This window comes from Triticum dicoccoides, chromosome 5B, assembly GCF_002162155.2.
Source record: "Triticum dicoccoides isolate Atlit2015 ecotype Zavitan chromosome 5B, WEW_v2.0, whole genome shotgun sequence".
NCBI lineage: Eukaryota > Viridiplantae > Streptophyta > Magnoliopsida > Poales > Poaceae > Triticum > Triticum dicoccoides.
Window position 1 is genome coordinate 636,699,189 of NC_041389.1, and position 26,199 is coordinate 636,725,387.

The window sequence follows — 26,199 nt, forward strand, 5'->3', positions numbered from 1 at the left end:
GGCCCTGGCCTCAATTGTGGTCAACTTTCCACTATACATGAATCTTAGAAGCTCCATAAGAGCATTTTCCTCTAAATCAACAATCCTAATTCTTGGATGCGTCTCATCAGATTCCTTCATGCCATTAGTGAAAAGCTTTATGAAGAAAGGACTTCTTCCAGTGAGAATAAGCAAATTCATAAGAATGCTCTTTAGGATTAAAACTGGCCTGCCTGCCATTGTTGAGGAAGAGTCAATTGTATGTCCTTTATCAGCTTTCTCGTCGTTGTTGCTCACTAAGTCGGGGACAGATCCTCCTCCGGCGAGGACCTCTATTTGCAACATCAAGTTGGAGAATTTCTCAGAGTCGAACGCACACCCGATGTGAGGCCTGAAGCCAGGCATCCATGCCTCCGCCAGCACAGCCGCGGTCATCATCACTTCCATGTTGTCCATGTGCTCTGGCTCTGATATCTCCAGAATAGGATGGATGCGCAGGGAGGGCGTAAATCCTGAGCTTGCCGAGGTTGAGGCGAGAGCGACCAGATCTTAACTTCTAATTGACACATGTACTTGATTCTAAACTTTACAAGGTAATTATGTCGAACTCTCCACATTCTGCTGGTACTACTGATATATGTGCTTACCTTGCTATTTTGGTTCCCAAATTGTAGATAAACTTATTCCTGAAAATGCTATAGTTTCGCAACATTGCACTTCTCCATATTAGAAAATTAAACGGTCATAATATTATTATTTTTATAATTTTGATGTGCGGTGTAGTATATGAAACTATGGATTGGGACACCATTGTTATTTATTGGTACATTTGCGGCTCATGCATTTAACTAATGATTCAACAATATATTTGCTAGTCATTCAAATATAGTTAGTGTGCCTGTTGCGATGATAGAGGGAAAATCTGAGGTTTACAGAAAACTGCTGGAGCTGATCGCCGGCTCCTCTTCTTCTTCCTCTAGCTTCCTCTCAAAGGTCAAGGAAGAAAACAAGAACTCAGATATCTGGTGGCCGCTGTATCACATAGCCATTTCTCTTTTCTGTATCCTCTTTCTCAAAGCAAACATGGCGTACAGCTTTTAAATAGAACACATACGCATGCATACAGCCGGGGCAAACCCGCCCCGATTTTGTGGCACTAGCCCACGCACCAATGCACCACTAACCAACTAACCCATGCGGCTAATTTTCTTCCTGGATTCTCTCCAGGGTCCTAAAGACCTATCATACAATACTAACAAACTCACCCGTCTACTCCTCAGGGCCTTGGCTTCAGCTTGTCGTTTCACGCGGCGGCGTGCCGATTCACACGACACCAGGCATCTCACCATCTACATCGCTTCACACGATCTGGCATCTCGCCTTGCACGCTTGCTGCTCCAAGACTCCTACCCACGACTCACCTAATGAACTACATGCAATACAAAAGCAAGAACACATGAAGATATGAAATCAAGATTAAACCTAACAAGGATGACCTTCCAAATTGAAATCTTCCAGTAGTAATTGAGCACGCCTTTTACTGTGAACATTTATATGATCCTGGCACTGGAGCTCTCTAGCAGGTCAGAATGATATTGCCAAATTTAATTTTGTGTCCATCTCATCTTGTTGACAAACTTCTTCATATAGTTGATTGAGTTTGCCGTGTCTATAAACCAGCTACTGACCAATGTTAAGCTCACCCTGGCAAGGAAGCCGCCTGCTTCGAGAAATAATAATGGGAAGTAGATTTGTGACGACGAGCAAGCTGGTTCAGATAAACACAAGGATGAAGCACCAGAGAACTGTCTTGCAAGCCTCAGTATAAGTGTTACGGACAAGCAAAGCAACAAGGTTATGATAGTGTACTTGGTGACAACGCTACCCTCAGTTGCCCAGTGTCCTTCCCTCAATCGTACCTCGGCTTGCCTCTTCTCCCTGTTAATTTTCCTATCTATGCCTTTTGTCCTCTTATCAGTTGATTCAATCGTTACCTCTTATGAGGCATGATCTCATGCGATTCTCCGGTTGTCGTTTAAAGTGGTAAAATGCCATGCTCAATAATCTCGCGATGGTGCGGTTGAGGCTATAAATATGTGGCAATGTCTTTCTCTCGGGCCGCAAAGGACATTTGTTTCGCATGTTGTTTAATTGCTCCACACAAAGCTTAGTTTTCTAATCATGAAAGAATCTTCGGCGTCGCATGCTTGCTCGCCGTCTTTTGTGTCGGTTTGGTTCCTTCTTCTTGTTGTTTGGTTTTGGTTTTAGTTTTTGGGCGGGATCGATTTGGACGTTTCGCTGAGGATCTGGTTTCTGGTCTGCTTTGCCGATCGTGTCAGCGTGTACTCCTTTGACGCCACACGATTTCTCCAAATCTTTCTAGTGGGTTCGCAACTCTTGATCGTGGATCTTGCGGTCTTGCCTGCCTGCATGATGTGCGTGTAGCCAGCCAGCCAGTAGATCGTTTTGCCGATGATCTATGTGAGGCTCGACCAGGTGCTTCGTCCGCGTCCTCTACCGGCCATCGGTGTTTTCTACCTTGCTCAAGTGCTCCCAACCCGACGCCGTGCTTTTTCCGTCCGGATCTTTGCTTTGGATCAAGGATATAGATAGCCGAGACCAGGTAGGGGGGGCTGGAATCACGTCTTGTGTCTGGTTTTCTCCGATCTTTCTTTTCATGAGTTTTGGTCGAGGATCTCGCGTCCGTTCTCGCCTCCATGGTGGGTGTAGATGGGATTCGTCCGCGTCCTGCTGAGGTGCTTCACACCCCGGTTTTACATGTGGTTCTCTACCTCCTTTACGTGCATGTGCCATACTTTTGTCCTAGCCTTCGATGGATCATGATCGCCAACCGACCGGCCAGTGCTAGGATCCTGTCTATATCGTGTTTTTTTTTCTTTTGGCTTGATCTTGCTTTGTTCTCTGGAGCAGTGTCACCGGCCGCCTACTCATAGGTTCCGATCACTCTCCGTACTTGCATCTATAAATGGTGGCATCGCTGTTTGTGTTTGTGTATTTTGTTTGGTTTGAATCCGGGTGACCGTGCTTCTGCGGCTTGATTTATAAATGGTGGCATCGCTGTTTGTGTTTGATGTATTTTGAAACCAGATGAACTTGCTTAAATGTCCAATTCGTGGTTACATCTTTTTGTATTTGCATAGATCCATGTTTCGACCTTGATTAGGATACTTCTGTAAGGTCTATTCCATCGTTTGTTGTGCAAGAGTTTCAACCTTGGTGGTGGACCTGTGGTCTGCCCTTGGTGGAGATGTAGATTGCACCAGGGGAGGGCCCACCTTAATTCAAGGGTATTCAGTAGAATACCCATGATTTTTGCCAAAAAACTAGGTATATATACTGTGTGCGTACAAGGAAAAACGAAACTGATACGCAACACATGGTAGTTAGGCATTTCAGCCCAAAACAGAGGCTAGCCCACCCTCTATTTTCCCTCAACACCACGACTTGGCCCATTGGCCCAAATGGCTGTAGCGCACAGCACACGCACTGTCCATCGATCAGACGCGGCAGGATAATCGGCACCTTCCTTCCCCTGCTCGATCTCTTCGCACGCGAGCCACCAGGCGGCCGGAGCTGTTGCCATCGCCTGATTGGCGATCGCACGTGCGTGCGGCGGCGCGGATGGAGCAGCAAATCCATCCCTCGCCCCCTTTGATTCTGATCCCTGCAGTCCGCAACGGGCATCAGGCATCGATGCAATCTCCAAGCCACAGCCCACAGATTCAGGTATAATTGCTAATCAGATATATTAATCCTTCGCCTTCTGAAATTGGGATTTCCTCTCTCATGCCATTCTTATTTTCTTAGTCGAACTGAATTCATTTCTCACTGCTGGCAGGGACATGGTTTTCTTTTCGTACTGTCCAGCAGGCTGCAGTACAAAGGTACAAGACTAAGTAAGTTTTTGACCACTTGTCTTTCTACTTAATTATAGTGAAATTAGAGAGTTGTTTGCAGTCAATTATGAATTGTTTATACATGATAATTTGCAACTTTTCATTTGAATTTGTAATGTGAGAGTGTCTATAAATTTTGAATTTGTTACAATGAGCATAATCTATAAATATTAGTCAATAAAACGGAATTATTCTTGCAAGTTAAGGGTGAAGACATCATCACTCATTTTCAAAGCATCGGGAATCACTTATTTTGGAACGGAGGGAGTAATTTGTAAGCTTTCTTATCATTTTCTATTTTCTATCCTCTATATATCTTAGATATTGCCGTGTTATGTTGAAAAATTATTACTTCTATATGTTGCACAATTCCAAGTATTGGTCAATTTTTATAAATATAATATATTACAAGATATCTTTTTGAATATATTTTACAACTAGTACAATGTGTCGCCATAGTCGGTTATACACGCCAAATTGAAGGCTATAGGCTTCAAAAAAAGTTTCTAAAATTTGAATACACACACTTCAATTCCTGGGCCCGCCCCTGGATTGCACCACCGAGGTAATTAACGCCATCACTCCATGCATGGTTGACATTGATACTTCTTGCAGATCTGTAGATCTTGCTTTCTTGTGTGGAGCATGTGTGCCCAATTCCCCATAGCTAGGTTGCATCGCGCCTCTCTCCATTTTTCTCCATCTGCTCTTGGTTGCTTTATTTCTTCTGATCGCTTTGTGTACTTGCTGTGATTCTATTTTCGATTTATACATGATGATGTCTTGTCACCTATTTGGTTCGAATCTGGGTGAAGCTTCTACGCTCGATTTATGGTGACATCGCTAGTTGTATTTGCGTAGTGTGAATTTGGGTGGACGTGCTTCTATTTGATTTATGGTGGAATCTAGTTATGTTTGCATAGATCTGTGTTTTCACATCTGAACTTTGAATTACGATGTTTTTCTAATAGTCTAATCGTTATGTTGTGCAGGAGTCTTGGTTTTGGTGGTGGTGAATCGTGATCTGGCCTTGCCGGAGATTTGTAGATTGAACCGGACAGGTAAGTTTTTTGCCCCCCTCCCCACCCCATCATTTTTTGCGTTCACCATGTCTAGCTCTTCCATATATGTCCTTGTTTGAAAATGTGTTAATAAATTGTTGCTTTGCGGTGTAACCGCTAAACTCTTGATTTTGTAATTTGATTGTTATATTTATCTAAACTTCTAATTGACACGTCTACTTGATTCTAAACTATACAAGGGAATTATGTCGAACTCTCCACATTCTGCTGGTACTACTGATATATGTGCTTACCTTGCTATTTTGGTTCCCAAATTGTAGATAAACTTATTCCTGGAAATGCTATAGTTTCGCAACATTGCACTTCTCCATATTAGAAAATTAAACGGTCATAATATTATTATTTTTATAAGTTTGATGTGCGGTGTAGTATATGAAACTATGGATTGGGACACCATTGTTATTTATTGGTACATTTGCGACGCATGCATTTAACTAATCATTCAACAATATATTTTACAAGGCCGCTATGTGTAGTAAGTGAGCATAATCATATTCGGTCAATAAAAGATTGAGTAGTTAGACCGCCATTTTAATATTTTATGTATGGGATTCATCTGATGCATACATAATTGCACTACATTCGGATTTTTCAGCGTGTCCAATATTTGTTGAAAAATGTGTCTAACATTTCTATCAAAAATGTGTCCAACATTTTTGTCGCTTTCAGGAACAAAGAGACGCCGAGCAAAGCCTAAAAGCGGAAATGAGAATATAATTGAGGAGAGCAATGTTACCACCAATATTGGTCATGATGCCATTGGCTGCAAGAGACCAAAAAGAGAAGTTGCCCGTTCGAATTTCAGTGAGAAGGCATTTGAATTATCTGAAGAAGATTCACTTGTCACACCCAAGAAAATCAGAATTGAGGAGGAAACGGAGGCAGTTATGTTGACAAGAACAGGAATCAATTATGTACTGCACGCACATATGTTCAATCAATAGCTTGTCATGCAATTACGATCTTATGTCTTTTGCATTTTACTTAGGATCTTGCATTCCCTCACAACTAAACCTTCCTCTTAACTTGCATAAAAATTTATATTCTTCAAGGTACAAGTTGCGCCAACCAAGGTACAAGTTGCGCCATGGTGTGACACTGTCCTTCAAATAGCAAGACTGGTTGTTAGTGTCATTGCCATTTTAAAAGAACAAACTCGCGCATCAAAACTTTCTTTCGCTCATGTTACCAAGAGAGTAGCAGAATTTAAGAGAGGGTACCATGCTTTCATTTCAAAAGATGCAACACTTGTTGAAAGATATGTTGTGGTGCATGGACACAGATAATCCTTCAACGGTTCGCAAATTATCCAGATGAGTACATTCGACGGTGCGCCTTCGTCACAGGGCTTGTCAAGAGGATGGAAGAAAGAGGTCACATGAAGCTAGCAATGAAGAAGAAATCTCATGTGGCGAGAGGAGGGAATTTGAACCCAAGTGCAAAAATGACCCCAATATCAAAACGAAATCTTATGCGTGCGACAACCACAAAGTCGGTCAGCAGGATATGGGGTGATTACTATGCAACCCATTTCGCAGAGGATTCAAAGGAAGGGGTGAGAATGACGAGCAAAAGGTATTTGAGGAGGAACAGGAAGAAAAGGAAGAAGATGATGCTGAAGGGGAGGTTGAAGTTGGCGAGGAACATGTTTCGAGGACCTTGCCACCAACAAGGTCTAGAGTGACATCATTAGATGTTTGTGAAGAAATAAACTGGGAAGGTCAAATGGTTGGAAAAACACCACTGGAGAAGCTCTGTACATAAGTGTTAGAGTTGGAGATCTAAGTATTATTGTTGGTGGGGCAGTCACATGGGAAGGTGATTCAGGAGAAGCCATTATGTGTTTTGTTGAGTATATGTATGAGACACATGATGGCACACAAATGATTCATGGAAGAGTTCTGCAAAATGGTTCACACACTGTCCTGGAACGCTGCAAACGAAAGACAGGTGTTCTTTACCAATGACTGTTTACAGTTCAAAGTAGGTGACATGAGAGAATCGGTTACTGTCAACTTCCAGCTAATTCCCTGGGGTCACAAGTGCAGAAGAGACCAGTTGGAAGCTATTAGGGTGGAGAAGGCCAACACTCAGGATAGGAAGAAGAAAGGTTTGCTGGTGGAGTCTATCTATAAAATCCTATACTGTCCTGAGAAAGGTGCCTTTTTCTCCCTCCCTTATGAGAAAATGGGTAATGGAGGTGGCACTTGTAGTTCCTGTGAGGAGCGAGTAGCGGTTGGTGAAGAATTCAAAATACTGTCAGAGACCAGCTTTGTCCTAAAAAATGTCACATAAAATATTCATGACTTCCTGTATATCAATCCCGAGTTTTTCCCTCGAGTCGAGGGCCGTGGGGCCTACCGGGCTGGAAGAAATGTGGGCCTGAAGCCCTATGTGGTATGTTGTTTGCAGAGTGTCAATGCTGCTGCTGGATCTTATAAAGCTAATCGAAATCAACAAAAGTCAGTGTAAGAAGGCTATACAGGCCCAAGGATATTTCATCGGATAAAGCTTACTCTTCAGATATCACAGAGGTTTGGCACTCTACCTTATGTTTACCACATTTTTTACGTGCATCATTACCATCATATTGTGCCTGTGTTTACACCTAACTTTATGTTTTTTTGTTTGCGGGGTGCCCCTAACTTTATGTTTTACACTTAGAATTTAATCTAGTTTTCTTTGTTGTTTGATCCAGGTGTACTATAGTGAAAATATGGTTAGTGTGCCTGTTGCGATGATAGAGGGATAATGTGAGGTTTACAGCACCAGCTCCTCTTCTTCTTCCTCTAGCTTCCTCTCAAAGCTCAAGGAAGAACACAAGAACGCAGATATTTGGTGGCCGTTGTATCACATAGCCATTTTATCTTCTCTGTATTCTCTTTCTGAATGCAAACATGGCGTACAGCTCTTAAATAGAACACATACGCATTGATACAGCCGGGGCAAACCCGCTCCAATTTTGTGGCACTAACCCATGCACCAATGCACCACTAACCAACTAACCCATGCGGCTAATCTTCTTCCTGGATTCTCTCCAGGGTCCTAAAGACCTGGCATGCAATACTAACAAAGTCACCCGTCTACTCCTCAGGGCCTTGGCTTCAGCTTGCCGTTTCATGCGGCGGCGTGCCAATTCACACGACACCAGGCATCTCACCATCTACATCGCTTCAGACGATCTGGCATCTCGCCTTGCACGCTTGCTGCTCCAAGACTCCTACCCACGACTCACCTAATGAACTACATGCAATACAAAAGCAAAAACACATGCAAATATGAAATAAAGATTAAACCTAACAAGGATGACCTTCCAAATTCAAATCTTCCAGTAGTAGTTGAGCACGCCTTTTACTGTGAACATTTATATGATCCTGGCACTGGAGCTCTCCAGCAGGTCAGAATGATATTGCCAAATTTAATTTTGTGTCCATCTCATCTTGTTGACAAACTTCTTCATATAGTTGATTGAGTTTGCCTTGTCTATGAACCAGCTACCGACCAATGTTAAGCTGACCCTGGCAAGGAAGGCGCCTGCTACGAGAAAGAATAAAAGGAAGCAGATTTGTGACGAGGAGCAAGCTGGTTCAGATAAACACAAGGATGAAACACCAGAGAACTGTCTTGCAAGCCTCATTATAAGTGTTATGGACAAGCAAAGCAACAAGGGTATGATAGTGTACTTGGTGACAACGCTACCCTCAGTTGCCTAGTGTCCTTCCCTCAATCGAACATCGGCTTGCCACTTCTCCGTGTTAATTTTCCTGTCTATGCCTTTGGTCCTCTTATCAGTTGATTCGATTGTTACCACTTATGAGGCATGATTTCATGCTATTCTCCGGTTGTCGTTTAAAGTTGTAAAATGCGATGCTCAATAATCTCATGATGGTATGGTTGAGGCTATAAATATGTGGCAATGTCTTCTCTCGGACCGCGAAGGACATTTGTTTCGCATGCTATTTAATTGCTCCACACAAAGCTTTGTTGTCTAATCATGAACGAATCTTCGGCTGCGCGTGCTTGCTCGCCGTCTTTTGTGTCGGTTTGGTACCTTCGCCGTGTTGTTTGGTTTTTGTTTTTGTTTTCGGGCGGTATCGATTTGGACGTTTCGCTAAGGATCTGGTTTCTGGTTTGCTTTGGCGATCGTGTCAGCGTGTACTCCTTTGACGCCACGTGATTTCTCCAAATCTTTCCGGTGGGTTCGCAACTCTTGATCGTGGATCTTGCGGTCTTGCCTGCCTACATGGTGTGCGTGTAGCCAGCCAGTCAGTGGATCGTTTTGCCGATGATCTATGTGAGGCTCGACCAGGTGCTTCGTCCGCGTCCTCTAGCGGCCACCGGTGTTCTCTACCTTGCTCAAGTGCTCCCAACCCGACGCCATGATTTTTCCGTCCGGACCTTTGCTTTGGATCAATGATATAGATAGCCGAGACCAGGCAGGGGAGGCTGGAATCACGTCTTGTGTCTGGTTTTCTCCGATCTTTCTTTCCATAAGTTTTGCTCGAGGATCTCGCGTCCGTTCTCGCCTCCATGGTGGGTGTAGATGGGATTCGTCCACGTCCTGCAAGGTGCTTCACACCCCGGATTTACATGTGGTTCTCTACCTCCTTCACGTGCATGTGCCATACTTTTTTCCTAGCCTTTGATGGATCATGATCGCCAACCGACTGACCAGTGCTAGGATCATGTTTATATCATGTTTTTTTTCTTTTGGCTTGATCTTGCTTTGTTCTGTGGAGCAGTGTCACCGACCGCCTACTCATAGGTTCCGATCACTCTCCGTACTTGCATCTATAAATGGTGCATCGCTGTTTGTGTTTGTGTATTTTGTTTGGTTTGAATCCGGGTGACCGTGCTTCTGCGGCTTGATTTATAAATGGTGGCATCGCTGTTTGTGTTTGTGTATTTTGAAACGAGATGAACTTGCTTATATGTCCAATTCGTGGTTACATCTTTTTGTATTTGCATAGATCCATGTTTTGACCTTGATTAGGATGCTTCTGTAAGGTCTATTCCATCGTTTATTGTGCAAGAGTTTCAACCTTGGTGGTGGACCTGTGGTCTGCCCTTGGTGGAGATGCAGATTGCACCACCGAGGTAATTAACGCCATCACTCCATGGATGGTTGATATTGATACTTCTTGCAGATCTGTAGATCTTGCTTTCTTGTGTGGAGCATGTGTGCCCAATTGCCCATAGCTAGGTTGCATCGCGCCTCTCTCCATTTTTCTCCATCTGCTCTTGGTTGCTTTATTTCTTCTGATCGCTTTGTGTACTTTGTTGGAATAAGCCACGTCGCATGGAGTGGCCGGGCTCGTCGGGCACGTCGGGTGCGCGCGGAACGGGCGGGACGCACTGGTGGTGTCGTGCTCGTCGGGCGCGTCAGGTGGCGCGGGACGGTCGGCACGCAGCAGAAGTGTGGCGTATGTGTGTGTATGGCCGTGTGTGTCCGTGTCAGGTTCGTAGGTGCGTGTGCTGTAGTTAGTTAGCTTGACTCGTGCATGTGGCGTGGAGGAGCTGTGCATGCACCATGCAGTTGGAAGGCCCTTGCGATCAGATGGATCGAGCCGCGTCCAGCGCGTTTGTGCGTTGCGTGAGGCCGAGCGGATCGCATGCAGCAACCAGTAATTTGTGCATGCATGGATTAGTGGCCATGGCCGGGTCATGTGTGCGTGGGCGCTACTCTGCTGTAGGACTACAAAGCACGGTCACGAGTGTGTTTGTAAATCCAGTTGGTGCTCTGAGAATAGTAATGGGGCTGCGAAGCCGGGTGAAACTCCAGTATACTGTGTGCTCCTCCTTCTTCTACCTCTAGCTACGAGAGAGAGAGCTGCAACAACAATTGATATACAGAGCTTCGGTTCGGGCGATCACCGACGACCATGGCGCTTGTCCCACACGGCGGCGGCGCGGGCGGATCGGCGACGATGGCGATACCGATGATGACCGCGGACAACTACACGGTCTGGGCCATCAAGGCACAGGCGATCCTCGACGTCCACACCGTATGGAAGGCGGTGGCGCCGGGCGACGCGGCGGTGAACGCGCGGAAGGGCAAGATGGCGCGCGCGTTGCTTCTCGGGGCATTGCCGGAGGATGTGCTGCTGCAGGTATCGACGAAGCTCACCGCCAGGGAGGTATGGGACTCTCTGAAGGTGAGGTTCGTCGGCGCCGATCTGGTCCATGCGGCGAGGCTGGCGACGCTGCGCGGCGATTTTGACCGCCTGAAGATGGCGGACGGCGAGCAGCTCGACGTGTACGGCAGGAGGCTCGCGGCGATGGTGGCGAGGTACGCCAACCTCCGGGAGACGCTGGGCGACGCGGCGCTCGTCAAGAAGCTGCTGGATACGGTGCCGGATTGGCTCTTCCCCGCCGTCGCCGGCATCGAGCAGTTCCACGACGTGACGACAATGGCGTTCGACGAAGCGCTCGGGCGGCTGGGCGCGTTCAACGAGCGAGTTCGGCGTCGACCGCAGGACAGCGGCGAGCGGGCGGACGGACAACTCCTGTTCACGGCGGCGCAGTGGCGAGCGCGGGAGCGGCAGCAAGGCGGAGCACGGGCCGACGACGATGGGCGCATCGTGGCGTAGGGGAGCAGCGGTAATAGGCGCAGGCGCTGCTACAAGTGCGGGGAGCACGGGCACTTCCAGCGCGAGTGCCCGCAGCTGCAGAAAGGACCAGCGGCGGAGCAGGCTCTCTTGGCCGGCGCCAACGTCGACGACGGCAGACTCCTCTAGGCCATGGCTTAGGGGGTGTGTTGGAATAAGCCACGTCGCATGAAGTGGTCGGACTCGTCGGACGCGTCGGGTGCGCGCGGGGCGGGCGAGACGCACTGATGGTGTCGGGCTCGTCGGGCGCGTCAGGTGCGTGCGGGACAGGCGGGACGCAGCGGAAGTGTGGCGTATGTGTGTGTATGGCGGTGTGTGTCCGTGTCAGGTTCGTATGTGCGTGTGCTGGACTGAGTTAGCTTGACTCGTGCATGTGGCGTGGAGGAGCTGTGCATGCACCATGCAGTTGGAAGGCCCTTGCGATCAGATGGATCGAGCCGCGTCCAGCGCGTTTGTGCGTTGCGAGAGGCCGAGCGGATCGCATGCAGCAGCCAGTAGTTTGTGCATGCATGGATTAGTGGCCATGGCCGGGTCATGTGTGCGTGGGCGCTACTCTGCTGTACGACTACAAAGCACGGTCATGAGTGTGTTTGTAAATCCAGTTGGTGCTGGGTGAAACTCCAGTATACTGTGTGCTCCTCCTTCTTCTACATCTAGCTACGAGAGAGAGAGAGAGTTGCAACAACATACTTGCCATTTCATCACCCCTTTTGGTTTGAATCCGGCTTACTGTGATTCTATTTTCGATTTATACATGGTGACGTCGCGTCACCTATTTGGTTCAAATCTGGGTGAAGCTTCTACGCGTGATTTATGGTGACATCACTAGTTGTATTTGCGTAGTTTGAATTTGGGTGGACGTGCTTCTATTTGATTTATGGTGGCATCTAGTTATGTTTGCATAGATCTGTGTTTTCATATCTGAACTTCGAATTAGGATGTTTTTCTAATAGTCTAATCGTTATGTTGTGCATGAGTCTTGGTTTCGGTGGTGGTGAATCGTGATCTGGCATTGCTGGAGATTTGTGGATTGAACCGGTCAGGTAAGTTTTTTGTCCCCCTCCCCACCCCATCATTTTTTGCGTTCACCATGTCTAGCTCTTCCATATATGTCCTTGTTTGAAAATGTGTTAATAAATTGTTGCTTTGCAGTGTAACCGCTAAACTCTTGATTTTGGAATTTGCTTGTTATATTTATCTAAACTTCTAATTGACCCATCTACTTGATTCTAAACTTTACAAGGGAATTATGTCGAACTCTCCACATTCTGCTGGTACTGCTGATATATGTGCTTACCTTGCTATTTTGGTTCCCAAATTGTAGATAAACTTATTCCTGGAAATGCTATAGTTTCGCAACATTGCACTTCTCCATATTAGAAAATTAAACGGTCATAATATTATTATTTTTATAAGTTTGATGTGCGGTGTAGTATATGAAACTATGGATTGGGACACCATTGTTATTTATTGGTACATTTGCGACGCATGCATTTAACTAATCATTCAACAATATATTTTACAAGGCCGCTATGTGTAGTAAGTGAGCATAATCATATTGGGTCAATAAAAGATTGAGTAGTTAGACCGCCATTTTAATATTTTATGTATGGGATTCATCTGATGCATACATAATTGCACTACATTCGGATTTATCAGCGTGTCCAATATTTGTTGAAAAATGTGTCTAACATTTCTATCAAAAATGTGTCCAACATTCGTGTCGCTTTCAGGAACAAAGAGACGCCGAGCAAAGACTAAAAGCGGAAATGAGAATATAATTGAGGAGAGCAATGTTACCACCAATATTGGTCATGATGCCATTGGCTGCAAGAGACCAAAACGAGAAGTTGCCCGTTCGAATTTCAGTGAGAAGGCATTTGAATTATCTGAAGAAGATTCACTTGTCACACCCAAGAAAATCAGAATTGAGGAGGAAACGGAGGCAGTTATGTTGACAAGAACAGGAATCAATTATGTACTGCACGCACATATGTTCAATCAATAGCTTGTCATGCAATTACGATCTTATGTCTTTTGCATTTTACTTAGGATCTTGCATTCCCTCACAACTAAACCTTCCTCTTAACTTGCATAAAAATTTATATTATTCAAGGTACAAGTTGCGCCAACCAAGGTACAAGTTGCGCCATGGTGTGACACTGTCCTTCAAATAGCAAGACTGGCTGTTAGTGTCATTGCCATTTTAAAAGAACAAACTCGCGCATCAAAACTTTCTTTCGCTCATGTTACCAAGAGAGTAGCAGAATTTAAGAGAGGGTACCATGCTTTCATTTCAAAAGATGCAACACTTGTTGAAAGATATGTTGGTGCATGGACACAGATAATCCTTCAATGGTTCGCAAATTATCCAGATGAGTACATTCGACGGTGCGCCTTCGTCACAGGCCTTGTCAAGAGGATGGAAGAAAGAGGTCAATGAAGCTAGCAATGAAGAAGAAATCTCATGTGGCGAGAGGAGGGAATTTGAACCCAAGTGCAAAAATGACCCCAATATCAAAACGAAATCTTATGCGTGCGACAACCACAAAGTCGGTCAGCAGGATATGGGGTGATTACTATGCAACACATTTCGCAGAGGATTCAAAGGAAGGGATGAGAATGCCGAGCAAAAGGTATTTGAGGAGGAACAGGAAGAAAAGGAAGAAGATGATGCTGAAGGGGAGGTTGAAGTTGGCGAGGAACATGTTTCGAGGACCTTGCCACCAACAAGGTCTAGAGTGACATCATTAGATGTTTGTGAAGAAATAAACTGGGAAGGTCAAATGGTTGGAAAAACACCACTGGAGAAGCTCTGTACATAAGTGTTAGAGTTGGAGATCTAAGTATTATTGTTGGTGGGGCAGTCACATGGGAAGGTGATTCAGGAGAAGCCATTATGTGTTTTGTTGAGTATATGTATGAGACACATGATGGCACACAAATGATTCATGGAAGAGTTCTGCAAAATGGTTCACACACTGTCCTGGAACGCTGCAAACGAAAGACAGGTGTTCTTTACCAATGACTGTTTACAGTTCAAAGTAGGTGACATGAGAGAATCGGTTACTGTCAACTTCCAGCTAATTCCCTGGGGTCACAAGTGCAGAAGAGACCAGTTGGAAGCTATTAGGGTGGAGAAGGCCAACACTTAGGATAGGAAGAAGAAAGGTTTGCTGGTGGAGTCTATCTGTAAAATCCTATACTGTCCTGAGAAAGGTGCCTTTTTCTCCCTCCCTTATGAGAAAATGGGTAATGGAGGTGGCACTTGTAGTTCCTGTGAGGAGCGAGTAGCGGTTGGTGAAGAATTCAAAATACTGTCAGAGACCAGCTTTGTCCTAAAAAATGTCACATAAAATGTTCATGACTTCCTGTATATCAATCCCGAGTTTTTCCCTCGAGTCGAGGGCCGTGGGGCCTACCGGGCTGGAAGAAATGTGGGCCTGAAGCCCTATGTGGTATGTTGTTTGCAGAGTGTCAATGCTGCTGCTGGATCTTATAAAGCTAATCGAAATCAACAAAAGTCAGTGTAAGAAGGCTATACAGGCCCAAGGATATTTCATCGGATAAAGCTTACTCTTCAGATATCACAGAGGTTTGGCACTCTACCTTATGTTTACCACATTTTTTACGTGCATCATCACCATCATATTGTGCCTGTGTTTACACCTAACTTTATGTTTTTTTGTTTGCGGGGTGCCCCTAACTTTATGTTTTACACTTGGAATTTAATCTAGTTTTCTTTGTTGTTTGATCCAGGTGTACTATAGTGAAAATATGGTTAGTGTGCCTGTTGCGATGATAGAGGGATAATGTGAGGTTTACAGCACCAGCTCCTCTTCTTCTTCCTCTAGCTTCCTCTCAAAGCTCAAGGAAGAACACAAGAACGCAGATATTTGGTGGCCGTTGTATCACATAGCCATTTTATCTTCTCTGTATTCTCTTTCTGAATGCAAACATGGCGTACAGCTCTTAAATAGAACACATACGCATTGATACAGCCGGGGCAAACCCGCTCCAATTTTGTGGCACTAACCCACGCACCAATGCACCACTAACCAATTAACCCATGCGGCTAATCTTCTTCCTGGATTCTCTCCAGGGTCCTAAAGACCTGGCATGCAATACTAACAAAGTCACCTGTCTACTCCTCAGGGCCTTGGCTTCAGCTTGCCGTTTCATGCGGCGGCGTGCCGATTCACACGACACCAGGCATCTCACCATCTACATCGCTTCAGACGATCTGGCATCTCGCCTTGCACGCTTGCTGCTCCAAGACTCCTACCCACGACTCACCTAATGAACTACATGCAATACAAAAGCAAAAACACATGCAGATATGAAATAAAGATTAAACCTAACAAGGATGACCTTCCAAATTCAAATCTTCCAGTAGTAGTTGAGCACGCCTTTTACTGTGAACATTTATATGATCCTGGCACTGGAGCTCTCCAGCAGGTCAGAATGATATTGCCAAATTTAATTTTGTGTCCATCTCATCTTGTTGACAAACTTCTTCATATAGTTGATTGAGTTTGCCTTGTCTATGAACCAGCTACCGACCAATGTTAAGCTGACCCTGGCAAGGAAGGCGCCTGCTACGAGAAAGAATAAAAGGAAGCAGATTTGTGACGATGAGCAAGCTGGTTCAGATAAACACAAGGATGAAACACCAGAGAACTGTCTTGCAAGCCTCATTATAAGTGTTATGGACAAGCAAAGCAACAAGGGTATGATAGTGTACTTGGTGACAACGCTACCCTCAGTTGCCTAGTGTCCTTCCCTCAATCGAACATCAGCTTGCCACTTCTCCGTGTTAATTTTCCTGTCTATGCCTTTGGTCCTCTTATCAGTTGATTCGATTGTTACCACTTATGAGGCATGATCTCATGCTATTCTCCGGTTGTCGTTTAAAGTTGTAAAATGCGATGCTCAATAATCTCATGATGGTATGGTTGAGGCTATAAATATGTGGCAATGTCTTCTCTCGGACCGCGAAGGACATTTGTTTCGCATGCTATTTAATTGCTCCACACAAAGCTTTGTTGTCTAATCATGAACGAATCTTCGGCTGCGCGTGCTTGCTCGCCGTCTTTTGTGTCGGTTTGGTTCCTTCGCCGTGTTGTTTGGTTTTTGTTTTTGTTTTCAGGCGGTATCGATTTGGACGTTTTGCTAAGGATCTGGTTTCTGGTTTGCTTTGGCGATCGTGTCAGCGTGTACTCCTTTGACGCCACGTGATTTCTCCAAATCTTTCCGGTGGGTTCGCAACTCTTGATCGTGGATCTTGCGGTCTTGCCTGCCTGCATGGTGTGCGTGTAGCCAGCCAGTCAGTGGATCGTTTTGCCGATGATCTATGTGAGGCTCGACCAGGTGCTTCGTCCGCGTCCTCTAGCGGCCACCGGTGTTCTCTACCTTGCTCAAGTGCTCCCAACCCGACGCCATGATTTTTCCGTCCGGACCTTTGCTTTGGATCAATGATATAGATAGCCGAGACCAGGCAGGGGAGGCTGGAATCACGTCTTGTGTCTGGTTTTCTCCGATCTTTCTTTCCATAAGTTTTGCTCGAGGATCTCGCGTCCGTTCTCGCCTCCATGGTGGGTGTAGATGGGATTCGTCCACGTCCTGCAAGGTGCTTCACACCCCGGATTTACATGTGGTTCTCTACCTCCTTCACGTGCATGTGCCATACTTTTGTCCTAGCCTTTGATGGATCATGATCGCCAACCGACTGACCAGTGCTAGGATCATGTTTATATCATGTTTTTTTTCTTTTGGCTTGATCTTGCTTTGTTCTGTGGAGCAGTGTCACCGACCGCCTACTCATAGGTTCCGATCACTCTCCGTACTTGCATCTATAAATGGTGGCATCGCTGTTTGTGTTTGTGTATTTTGTTTGGTTTGAATCCGGGTGACCGTGCTTCTGCGGCTTGATTTATAAATGGTGGCATCGCTGTTTGTGTTTGTGTATTTTGAAACGAGATGAACTTGCTTATATGTCCAATTCGTGGTTACATCTTTTTGTATTTGCATAGATCCATGTTTTGACCTTGATTAGGATGCTTCTGTAAGGTCTATTCCATCGTTTATTGTGCAAGAGTTTCAACCTTGGTGGTGGACCTGTGGTCTGCCCTTGGTGGAGATGTAGATTGCACCACCGAGGTAATTAACGCCATCACTCCACGGATGGTTGATATTGATACTTCTTGCAGATCTGTAGATCTTGCTTTCTTGTGTGGAGCATGTGTGCCCAATTGCCCATAGCTAGGTTGCATCGCGCCTCTCTCCATTTTTCTCCATCTGCTCTTGGTTGCTTTATTTCTTCTGATCGCTTTGTGTACTTTGTTGGAATAAGCCACGTCGCATGGAGTGGCCGGGCTCGTCGGGCACGTCGGGTGCGCGCGGAACGGGCGGGACGCACTGGTGGTGTCGTGCTCGTCGGGCGTTGGGAGGTATGGGACGGTCGGCACGCAGCAGAAGTGTGGCGTATGTGTGTGTATGGCCGTGTGTGTCCGTGTCAGGTTCGTAGGTGCGTGTGCTGGAGTTAGTTAGCTTGACTCGTGCATGTGGCGTGGAGGAGCTGTGCATGCACCATGCAGTTGGAAGGCCCTTGCGATCAGATGGATCGAGCCGCGTCCAGCGCGTTTGTGCGTTGCGTGAGGCCGAGCGGATCGCATGCAGCAACCAGTAATTTGTGCATGCATGGATTAGTGGCCATGGCCGGGTCATGTGTGCGTGGGCGCTACTCTGCTGTAGGACTACAAAGCACGGTCACGAGTGTGTTTGTAAATCCAGTTGGTGCTCTGAGAATAGTAATGGGGCTGCGAAGCCGGGTGAAACTCCAGTATACTGTGTGCTCCTCCTTCTTCTACCTCTAGCTACGAGAGAGAGAGCTGCAACAACAATTGATATACAGAGCTTCGGTTCGGGCGATCACCGACGACCATGGCGTTTGTCCCACACGGCGGCGGCGCGGGCGGATCGGCGACGATGGCGATACCGATGATGACCGCGGACAACTACACGGTCTGGGCCATCAAGGCACAGGCGATCCTCGACGTCCACACCGTATGGAAGGCGGTGGCGCCGGGCGACGCGGCGGTGAACGCGCGGAAGGACAAGATGGAGCGCGCGTTGCTTCTCGGGGCATTGCCGGAGGATGTGCTGCTGCAGGTATCGACGAAGCTCACCGCCAGGGAGGTATGGGACTCTCTGAAGGTGAGGTTCGTCGGCGCCGATCTGGTCCATGCGGCGAGGCTGGCGACGCTGCGCGGCGATTTTGACCGCCTGAAGATGGCGGACGGCGAGCAGCTCGACGTGTACGGCGGGAGGCTCGCGGCGATGGTGGCGAGGTACGCCAACCTCCGGGAGACGCTGGGCGACGCGGCGCTCGTCAAGAAGCTGCTGGCTACGGTGCCGGATTGGCTCTTCCCCGCCGTCGCCGGCATCGAGCAGTTCCACGACGTGACGACAATGGCGTTCGACGAAGCGCTCGGGCGGCTGGGCGCGTTCAACGAGCGAGTTCGGCGTCGACCGCAGGACAGCGGCGAGCAGGCGGACGGACAACTCCTGTTCACGGCGGCGCAGTGGCGAGCGCGGGAGCGGCAGCAAGGCGGAGCACGGGCCGACGACGATGGGCGCATCGTGGCGTAGGGGAGCAGCGGTAATAGGCGCAGGCGCTGCTACAAGTGCGGGGAGCACGGGCACTTCCAGCGCGAGTGCCCGCAGCTGCAGAAAGGACCAGCGGCGGAGCAGGCTCTCTTGGCCGGCGCCAACGTCGACGACGGCAGACTCCTCTAGGCCATGGCTTAGGGGGTGTGTTGGAATAAGCCACGTCGCATGAAGTGGTCGGACTCGTCGGACGCGTCGGGTGCGCGCGGGGCGGGCGAGACGCACTGATGGTGTCGGGCTCGTCGGGCGCGTCAGGTGCGTGCGGGACAGGCGGGACGCAGCGGAAGTGTGGCGTATGTGTGTGTATGGCGGTGTGTGTCCGTGTCAGGTTCGTATGTGCGTGTGCTGGACTGAGTTAGCTTAACTCGTGCATGTGGCGTGGAGGAGCTGTGCATGCACCATGCAGTTGGAAGGCCCTTGCGATCAGATGGATCGAGCCGCGTCCAGCGCGTTTGTGCGTTGCGAGAGGCCGAGCGGATCGCATGCAGCAGCCAGTAGTTTGTGCATGCATGGATTAGTGGCCATGGCCGGGTCATGTGTGCGTGGGCGCTACTCTGCTGTACGACTACAAAGCACGGTCATGAGTGTGTTTGTAAATCCAGTTGGTGCTGGGTGAAACTCCAGTATACTGTGTGCTCCTCCTTCTTCTACATCTAGCTACGAGAGAGAGAGAGAGAGTTGCAACAACATACTTGCCATTTCATCACCCCTTTTGGTTTGAATCCGGCTTACTGTGATTCTATTTTCGATTTATACATGGTGACGTCTCGTCACCTATTTGGTTCAAATCTGGGTGAAGCTTCTACGCGTGATTTATGGTGACATCACTAGTTGTATTTGCGTAGTTTGAATTTGGGTGGACGTGCTTCTATTTGATTTATGGTGGCATCTAGTTATGTTTGCATAGATCTGTGTTTTCATATCTGAACTTCGAATTAGGATGTTTTTCTAATAGTCTAATCGTTATGTTGTGCATGAGTCTTGGTTTCGGTGGTGGTGAATCGTGATCTGGCATTGCCGGAGATTTGTGGATTGAACCGGTCAGGTAAGTTTTTTGTCCCCCTCCCCACCCCATCATTTTTTGCGTTCACCATGTCTAGCTCTTCCATATATGTCCTTGTTTGAAAATGTGTTAATAAATTGTTGCTTTGCAGTGTAACCGCTAAACTCTTGATTTTGGAATTTGATTGTTATATTTATCTAAACTTCTAATTGACCCATCTACTTGATTCTAAACTATACAAGGGAATTATGTCGAACTCTCCACATTCTGCTGGTACTACTGATATATGTGCTTACCTTGCTATTTTGGTTCCCAAATTGTAGATAAACTTATTCCTGGAAATGCTATAGTTTCGCAACATTGCACTTCTCCATATTAGAAAATTAAACGGTCATAATATTATTATTTTTATAAGTTTGATGTGCGGTGTAGTATATGAAACTATGGATTGGGACACCATTGTTATTTATTGGTACATTTTCGACGCATGCATTTAACTAATCATTCAACAATATATTTTACAAGGCCGCTATGTGTAGTAAGTGAGCATAATCATATTCGGTCAATAAAAGATTGAGTAGTTAGACCGCCATTTTAATATTTTATGTATGGGATTCATCTGATGCATACATAATTGCACTACATTCGGATTTTTCAGCGTGTCCAATATTTGTTGAAAAATGTGTCTAACATTTCTATCAAAAATGTGTCCAACATTTTTGTCGCTTTCAGGAACAAAGAGACGCCGAGCAAAGCCTAAAAGCGGAAATGAGAATATAATTGAGGAGAGCAATGTTACCACCAATATTGGTCATGATGCCATTGGCTGCAAGAGACCAAAAAGAGAAGTTGCCCGTTCGAATTTCAGTGAGAAGGCATTTGAATTATCTGAAGAAGATTCACTTGTCACACCCAAGAAAATCAGAATTGAGGAGGAAACGGAGGCAGTTATGTTGACAAGAACAGGAATCAATTATGTACTGCACGCACATATGTTCAATCAATAGCTTGTCATGCAATTACGATCTTATGTCTTTTGCATTTTACTTAGGATCTTGCATTCCCTCACAACTAAACCTTCCTCTTAACTTGCATAAAAATTTATATTATTCAAGGTACAAGTTGCGCCAACCAAGGTACAAGTTGCGCCATGGTGTGACACTGTCCTTCAAATAGCAAGACTGGCTGTTAGTGTCATTGCCATTTTAAAAGAACAAACTCGCGCATCAAAACTTTCTTTCGCTCATGTTACCAAGAGAGTAGCAGAATTTAAGAGAGGGTACCATGCTTTCATTTCAAAAGATGCAACACTTGTTGAAAGATATGTTGTGGTGCATGGACACAGATAATCCTTCAACGGTTCGCAAATTATCCAGATGAGTACATTCGACGGTGCGCCTTCGTCACAGGCCTTGTCAAGAGGATGGAAGAAAGAGGTCACATGAAGCTAGCAATGAAGAAGAAATCTCATGTGGCGAGAGGAGGGAATTTGAACCCAAGTGCAAAAATGACCCCAATATCAAAACGAAATCTTATGCGTGCGACAACCACAAAGTCGGTCAGCAGGATATGGGGTGATTACTATGCAACCCATTTCGCAGAGGATTCAAAGGAAGTTGCCCAGTGTCCTTCCCTCAATCGTACCTCGGCTTGCCTCTTCTCCCTGTTAATTTTCCTATCTATGCCTTTTGTCCTCTTATCAGTTGATTCAATCGTTACCTCTTATGAGGCATGATCTCATGCGATTCTCCGGTTGTCGTTTAAAGTGGTAAAATGCCATGCTCAATAATCTCGCGATGGTGCGGTTGAGGCTATAAATATGTGGCAATGTCTTTCTCTCGGGCCGCAAAGGACATTTGTTTCGCATGTTGTTTAATTGCTCCACACAAAGCTTTGTTTTCTAATCATGAAAGAATCTTCGGCGTCGCGTGCTTGCTCGCCGTCTTTTGTGTCGGTTTGGTTCCTTCTTCTTGTTGTTTGGTTTTGGTTTTAGTTTTTGGGCGGGATCGATTTGGACGTTTCGCTGAGGATCTGGTTTCTGGTCTGCTTTGCCGATCGTGTCAGCGTGTACTCCTTTGACGCCACACGATTTCTCCAAATCTTTCTAGTGGGTTCGCAACTCTTGATCGTGGATCTTGCGGTCTTGCCTGCCTGCATGATGTGCGTGTAGCCAGCCAGCCAGTAGATCGTTTTGCCGATGATCTATGTGAGGCTCGACCAGGTGCTTCGTCCGCGTCCTCTACCGGCCATCGGTGTTTTCTACCTTGCTCAAGTGCTCCCAACCGGACGCCGTGCTTTTTCCGTCCGGATCTTTGCTTTGGATCAAGGATATAGATAGCCGAGACCAGGTAGGGGAGGCTGGAATCACGTCTTGTGTCTGGTTTTCTCCGATCTTTCTTTTCATGAGTTTTGGTCGAGGATCTCGCGTCCGTTCTCGCCTCCATGGTGGGTGTAGATGGGATTCGTCCGCGTCCTGCTGAGGTGCTTCACACCCCGGTTTTACATGTGGTTCTCTACCTCCTTTACGTGCATGTGCCATACTTTTGTCCTAGCCTTGGATGGATCATGATCGCCAACCGACCGGCCAGTGCTAGGATCATGTCTATATCGTGTTTTTTTTCTTTTGGCTTGATCTTGCTTTGTTCTCTGGAGCAGTGTCACCGGCCGCCTACTCATAGGTTCCGATCACTCTCCGTACTTGCATCTATAAATGGTGGCATCGCTGTTTGTGTTTGTGTATTTTGTTTGGTTTGAATCCGGGTGACCGTGCTTCTGCGGCTTGATTTATAAATGGTGGCATCGTTGTTTGTGTTTGATGTATTTTGAAACCAGATGAACTTGCTTAAATGTCCAATTCGTGGTTGCATCTTTTTGTATTTGCATAGATCCATGTTTCGACCTTGATTAGGATACTTCTGTAAGGTCTATTCCATCGTTTGTTGTGCAAGAGTTTCAACCTTGGTGGTGGACCTGTGGTCTGCCCTTGGTGGAGATGTAGATTGCACCAGGGGAGGGCCCACCTTAATTCAAGGGTATTCAGTAGAATACCCATGATTTTTGCCAAAAAACTAGGTATATATACTGTGTGCGTACAAGGAAAAACGAAACTGATACGCAACACATGGTAGTTAGGCATTTCAGCCCAAAACAGAGGCTAGCCCACCCTCTATTTTCCCTCAACACCACGACTTGGCCCATTGGCCCAAATGGCTGTAGCGCACAGCACACGCACTGTCCATCGATCAGACGCGGCAGGATAATCGGCACCTTCCTTCCCCTGCTCGATCTCTTCGCACGCGAGCCACCAGGCGGCCGGAGCTGTTGCCATCGCCTGATTGGCGATCGCACGTGCGTGCGGCGGCGCGGATGGAGCAGCAAATCCATCCCTCGCCCCCTTTGATTCTGATCCCTGCAGTCCGCAACGGGCATCAGGCATCGATGCAATCTCCAAGCCACAGCCCACAGATTCAGGTATAATTGCTAATCAGATATATTAATCCTTCGCCTTCTGAAATTGGGATTTCCTCTCTCATGCCATTCTTATTTTCTTAGTCGAACTGAATTCATTTCTCACTGCTGGCAGGGACATGGTTTTCTTTTCGTACTGTCCAGCAGGCTGCAGTACAAAGGTACAAGACTAAGTAAGTTTTTGACCACTTGTCTTTCTACTTAATTATAGTGAAATTAGAGAGTTGTTTGCAGTCAATTATGAATTGTTTATACATGATAATTTGCAACTTTTCATTTGAATTTGTAATGTGAGAGTGTCTATAAATTTTGAATTTGTTACAATGAGCATAATCTATAAATATTAGTCAATAAAACGGAATTATTCTTGCAAGTTAAGGGTGAAGACATCATCACTCATTTTCAAAGCATCGGAAATCACTTATTTTGGAACGGAGGGAGTAATTTGTAAGCTTTCTTATCATTTTCTATTTTCTATCCTCTATATATCTTAGATATTGCCGTGTTATGTTGAAAAATTATTACTTCTATATGTTGCACAATTCCAAGTATTGGTCAATTTTTATAAATATAATATATTACAAGATATCTTTTTGAATATATTTTACAACTAGTACAATGTGTCGCTATAGTCGGTTATACACGCCAAATTGAAGGCTATAGGCTTCAAAAAAAGTTTCTAAAATTTGAATACACACACTTCAATTCCTGGGCCCGCCCCTGGATTGCACCACCGAGGTAATTAACGCCATCACTCCATGCATGGTTGACATTGATACTTCTTGCAGATCTGTAGATCTTGCTTTCTTGTGTGGAGCATGTGTGCCCAATTCCCCATAGCTAGGTTGCATCGCGCCTCTCTCCATTTTTCTCCATCTGCTCTTGGTTGCTTTATTTCTTCTGATCGCTTTGTGTACTTGCTGTGATTCTATTTTCGATTTATACATGATGATGTCTTGTCACCTATTTGGTTCGAATCTGGGTGAAGCTTCTACGCTCGATTTATGGTGACATCGCTAGTTGTATTTGCGTAGTTTGAATTTGGGTGGACGTGCTTCTATTTGATTTATGGTGGAATCTAGTTATGTTTGCATAGATCTGTGTTTTCACATCTGAACTTTGAATTACGATGTTTTTCTAATAGTCTAATCGTTATGTTGTGCAGGAGTCTTGGTTTCGGTGGTGGTGAATCGTGATCTGGCCTTGCCGGAGATTTGTAGATTGAACCGGACAGGTAAGTTTTTTGCCCCCCTCCCCACCCCATCATTTTTTGCGTTCACCATGTCTAGCTCTTCCATATATGTCCTTGTTTGAAAATGTGTTAATAAATTGTTGCTTTGCGGTGTAACCGCTAAACTCTTGATTTTGTAATTTGATTGTTATATTTATCTAAACTTCTAATTGACACATCTACTTGATTCTAAACTATACAAGGGAATTATGTCGAACTCTCCACATTCTGCTGGTACTACTGATATATGTGCTTACCTTGCTATTTTGGTTCCCAAATTGTAGATAAACTTATTCCTGGAAATGCTATAGTTTCGCAACATTGCACTTCTCCATATTAGAAAATTAAACGGTCATAATATTATTATTTTTATAAGTTTGATGTGCGGTGTAGTATATGAAACTATGGATTGGGACACCATTGTTATTTATTGGTACATTTGCGACGCATGCATTTAACTAATCATTCAACAATATATTTTACAAGGCCGCTATGTGTAGTAAGTGAGCATAATCATATTCGGTCAATAAAAGATTGAGTAGTTAGACCGCCATTTTAATATTTTATGTATGGGATTCATCTGATGCATACATAATTGCACTACATTCGGATTTTTCAGCGTGTCCAATATTTGTTGAAAAATGTGTCTAACATTTCTATCAAAAATGTGTCCAACATTTTTGTCGCTTTCAGGAACAAAGAGACGCCGAGCAAAGCCTAAAAGCGGAAATGAGAATATAATTGAGGAGAGCAATGTTACCACCAATATTGGTCATGATGCCATTGGCTGCAAGAGACCAAAAAGAGAAGTTGCCCGTTCGAATTTCAGTGAGAAGGCATTTGAATTATCTGAAGAAGATTCACTTGTCACACCCAAGAAAATCAGAATTGAGGAGGAAACGGAGGCAGTTATGTTGACAAGAACAGGAATCAATTATGTACTGCACGCACATATGTTCAATCAATAGCTTGTCATGCAATTACGATCTTATGTCTTTTGCATTTTACTTAGGATCTTGCATTCCCTCACAACTAAACCTTCCTCTTAACTTGCATAAAAAATTATATTATTCAAGGTACAAGTTGCGCCAACCAAGGTACAAGTTGCGCCATGGTGTGACACTGTCCTTCAAATAGCAAGACTGGCTGTTAGTGTCATTGCCATTTTAAAAGAACAAACTCGCGCATCAAAACTTTCTTTCGCTCATGTTACCAAGAGAGTAGCAGAATTTAAGAGAGGGTA

At 45.6% G+C, this 26,199-nt stretch overlaps 1 protein-coding gene, 1 long non-coding RNA gene and 1 pseudogene across 2 annotated transcripts; all 3 read left to right on the forward strand.

Moving 5' to 3' along the window:
- LOC119310347 overlaps nucleotides 1-8,691 on the forward strand; it is a 64,010-nt pseudogene extending 55,319 nt beyond the window's left edge.
- Nucleotides 3,614-5,888, forward strand: LOC119312235. The gene is made up of 5 exons (XR_005151281.1): nucleotides 3,614-3,726; nucleotides 3,839-3,896; nucleotides 4,098-4,170; nucleotides 4,889-4,957; nucleotides 5,648-5,888. It is a non-coding gene; the product is annotated as an uncharacterized LOC119312235 (long non-coding RNA).
- A 15,792-nt stretch (nucleotides 8,692-24,483) lies between the features above and the next one.
- Nucleotides 24,484-25,929, forward strand: LOC119310348 (DNA (cytosine-5)-methyltransferase 1A-like). Its single transcript, XM_037586129.1, has 3 exons — nucleotides 24,484-24,490; nucleotides 24,891-24,959; nucleotides 25,650-25,929. The coding sequence occupies exons 1-3, from the start codon at nucleotides 24,484-24,486 to the stop codon at nucleotides 25,922-25,924; spliced, it is 351 nt and encodes a 116-aa protein (XP_037442026.1). The 3' UTR covers nucleotides 25,925-25,929.
- The last annotated feature ends 270 nt before the right edge of the window (nucleotides 25,930-26,199 follow it).